The sequence below is a fragment of the Daphnia magna genome, linkage group LG8 (genome assembly GCF_020631705.1).
Source record: "Daphnia magna isolate NIES linkage group LG8, ASM2063170v1.1, whole genome shotgun sequence".
Taxonomy (NCBI): Eukaryota; Metazoa; Arthropoda; class Branchiopoda; order Diplostraca; family Daphniidae; genus Daphnia; species Daphnia magna.
The window spans coordinates 1,687,093-1,688,808 of NC_059189.1; the positions used below are offsets into that span (position 1 = coordinate 1,687,093).

Below are 1,716 nucleotides of genomic sequence, written 5' to 3' on the forward strand. Positions count from 1 at the left end.
TTGGTTCGAAAAATTACACCCAAACGAGGAAGCTGATTAAACACTTGCTAAACGGGAAATAGGGTTTCATTTTGATAATGAGAAAACCTTGGCGAACATACATTATGATCCACGTTTTTGTGAGGGATGTAGCGACAGATTAATGCACTATATGCACAGAACTAGAAAGATATAGTCTCTTGAAGAAGCAGGTACCTCTACAACCTTGGCCTGATTGTTTACGAGGATTTCCGTGATGGAAAAGAAATTTCCTAACCGACAGATGCTGCACGCGGAGCAACCTACTGGCAATGAAAGTGAAACGAACGGCGAAAGAAACTTGGTATATAAGCCCGCGCAGTTGAGTGTTCAAATCATCAGTAAACACTGGCTCTCTTGCAAACAAACGTCTATCCATTTCTAGTTTGACTAAACATGAAGCTTGGTTTAGTAAGTGTTACTATCACCTACGATTTATACATTCTATATAGGAAAGATTTCTTTTTACCAGATCATCGCATTGGGCTTGGTGGCCATCGCTGTTAGTCAGCCTGTCGCTGAAGATGCCGGACTGTCTGTCGCTCCAGTGGACGATGCCGCGATGGAAGCTGATACCGATGCTGCCATCGACATGATGCCCGATGAGTCTGCTCTGAAAATCATTATGCACAAACTGGAACACTGGCTAAAGAAATGCTACAAAAAGGGTGGCTGTCGTGACGGTACATATATAACAATGATTTAATTTTTTTTTAAATCATTCAAATTACAAATAATTCTGTTACGAATTTCAGATTACCATCATGGCTACGGCCATCACGGCTACAGCCATCAGAGTTATGAAGGATACAGTTACGGGGGTTACGGCCATGGCAAATAAACAGCCTAGGTCAAAACATTGTCAATATTTTATATATCCCATGCCATAATAAGAATGTACGTGAACGCTCAATAAAAAAAATTATTACTTTTTAATGAATTTGTAACCAAAGAATGAAACCTGATACCTCAAGTATAAAACTTGAATTCTACTAATAAATGTGTAAACTATTACTAAATGTTCGTTGTAGCAAAACAATTAAAACATCCGAAACATTTAATAATAGTTTACACATCGGCAGAATTCAGGATTTATACTTACGGTATCCGCATATGCAGACAAAGACTAAACTCACCAAAGCAAAGGAGCAATAAATAACTTTCAATAAATATTCTCCAATGCGGTAACAAAGACATTAACACATTGGTTTACAATTCGTGCGTCAGTAAGATGGCTAAAAAGTTACATTAGATTACTCTAAGTGTCAAAAAAGATGAAACTAATCTAAAACACTATGTTTAAACGTAAAATGAAAGTTTGAAAGGGGTTGGCACTTTACTCGGCATTTAGCATAAAACCAGTAAAACAGTGGTCAGAAGAAATAAAACAGCTGAAAGAAGGATGAGGCAAAAAAATAAACCTGATCAGTGCCACTGAAATACTGACATATTGTTTTACCTTGTTTTGTTTGTACCTTGTTACTGGTGTAGTTTAATGAAGATCCATCATTTGGCTGTCATTGTCTGGCCGGTTTACTGATTCTAGAAGGAAATAAGCATTTTAAATAAAAAGAACAAAAGAAATTTATAGAATTTACAATATTGTCAAAAGCCTGTTTCATATCTACCATTTTCTGACACATGTTTGCTAAAAAATCAAGTCTAATAATGTTCTATACATACGATGAGACAATGGTC

At 36.5% G+C, this 1,716-nt stretch overlaps 1 protein-coding gene across 1 annotated transcript; it reads left to right on the forward strand.

The window, feature by feature from the left end:
• Positions 1 to 276: 276 nt before the first annotated feature.
• Positions 277 to 954, forward strand: LOC116929243. The gene is made up of 3 exons (XM_032936412.2): positions 277 to 429; positions 491 to 701; positions 774 to 954. The coding sequence occupies exons 1-3, from the start codon at positions 415 to 417 to the stop codon at positions 857 to 859; spliced, it is 312 nt and encodes a 103-aa protein (XP_032792303.2). The 5' UTR covers positions 277 to 414; the 3' UTR covers positions 860 to 954.
• The last annotated feature ends 762 nt before the right edge of the window (positions 955 to 1,716 follow it).